The sequence below is a fragment of the Egretta garzetta genome, unplaced genomic scaffold (assembly GCF_000687185.1).
Source record: "Egretta garzetta isolate BGI_Z169 unplaced genomic scaffold, ASM68718v1 scaffold229, whole genome shotgun sequence".
Classification (NCBI taxonomy): Eukaryota; Metazoa; Chordata; class Aves; order Pelecaniformes; family Ardeidae; genus Egretta; species Egretta garzetta.
The window spans coordinates 1378349-1379843 of NW_009270000.1; the positions used below are offsets into that span (position 1 = coordinate 1378349).

General features: G+C 34.9%; 1 protein-coding gene across 8 annotated transcripts in view; it reads right to left on the reverse strand.

Annotated features, from left to right (window-relative positions):
* The window catches only part of ESCO1 (establishment of sister chromatid cohesion N-acetyltransferase 1), a 35084-nt gene that overhangs the window by 16834 nt on the left and 16755 nt on the right, over positions 1-1495 (reverse strand). For 3 of the 8 annotated variants that reach the window (XM_035902996.1, XM_035902997.1, XM_035902998.1), the window contains exon 9: positions 1382-1447. The exons of the other annotated variants lie outside the window; for them this stretch is intronic. In XM_035902996.1, the coding sequence (XP_035758889.1) occupies positions 1382-1447 (66 nt within the window). The remainder of the gene's footprint in view (positions 1-1381; positions 1448-1495) is intronic. 8 annotated transcript variants of the gene reach the window in all.

The window sequence follows — 1495 nt, forward strand, 5'->3', positions numbered from 1 at the left end:
GCCTATCTTTCAGTTGTGAGTTGCTATGAGGTGAGCCAAAGGTTTTCCTGAATGTTTGGAAGGATATTATGGAAAACAAAAGTTATGGAAATAATCATTAAGATCAGCAATACATCTGCAACAGCTGATCACTACCTTTTAGGTTTTCAGGAAAACCAAGTATTTCAAGGCAATCAAATAGCACTACGTTTTTTTTATCCCTTTCTTCATTGATTAAAAGCCTCATTTAATATACTCTCAGGACTTAAGCCCTCACTTTTAATTGGAAACAGCTAACTATGATGTCTGACATGCTATCTTAATTGCACAGTGTTCATACCTGTTATTTTTCAGACACTGGATAGCAGCTACAATACAAATGGAAGATCATACCATTTTAGTCATGACCCTTTAAGCCATCATCCTACTCTATAACCAATCATTATCAAATTAAGGGCACAATTCAGTACCTATTGCTTTGCTATTTATTCATTAAAACAGTGTTACTAATTTGGAATTATGCTCAGACTAAGGAGTCAGTGCCTAACAAAGAGCGAAGTGTCAGGTGCAGGGGGTGCCTTTTGCAAAGAGCAAAAGAATACCAGTTTGATAGCCAAAAAAGGCATGTTCTAAGTTATGGCTTAATGCTCAAATACATTTTTTTTTCTTTAACTACATTTGGAAATTGAGTTTACGTAAGCAGCAACAAACGTCACTTTTAATCTATTTTAACATGTATCACAAGTAATAAACAAAAAGTTATTTTATACTCTAAAATAGGATACTATATAAGCAAAATAAGACTTGAGGGTGTTTTTTAAAAGGAAATTCATCTGTGTGCACAAATTGAAAATGCTCAATTTGCAAGAAAACAGATCACCTGAATTTTGTTTTCTAAGAGCTGAAAATATTCATAGTAAAAAGGCTTACTTTACAGAAGAAAGCATTTTGGCAAGACAGCAAAAGTGTTTACAAATCATTTCTTACTCCTTCCATCTTCAAAGATGTGTTTAAGTAAGTCTAAGAGCTAGATGACAGCTCAGTTGTCCACACAGCAGCAACTTATTTCAAGCAGTCATTAGTGATATCTAAAATAGAGGTATCGGTTTCTTTCCAAGAAGACACTAAAGGTACAACTGGCCAGGCAAACTCAGAGTTGACCTTCTCTTTAAGAGCACATATATGGAACTCAGCCAAAAGAAAGAAGCTGAATCTGAGAAGCCATTGCTTTAACAGTACATCAATTTATACATTCCTACTGTATACAGAAGGAGAAACAGGAGGAGTACACTAATTTTCTGAAGGAAAAAGGGAAGATGAACCCTGAGGTTAGATTTGCAAAGTCAGAATAAGATGAAGTTTCTAAAGGTATAAAAACTGAAACCAACGCATCTTATTTTACCTGCAGGCTTCCTTTAAAGCAGCAGTATAGTTCAAAACAGGGTACTCATCTTGCCACCAAAATACACTGCATTTCAAGGGTTTATACAGGAAAGATGAAAAAAGGCATTTCAGC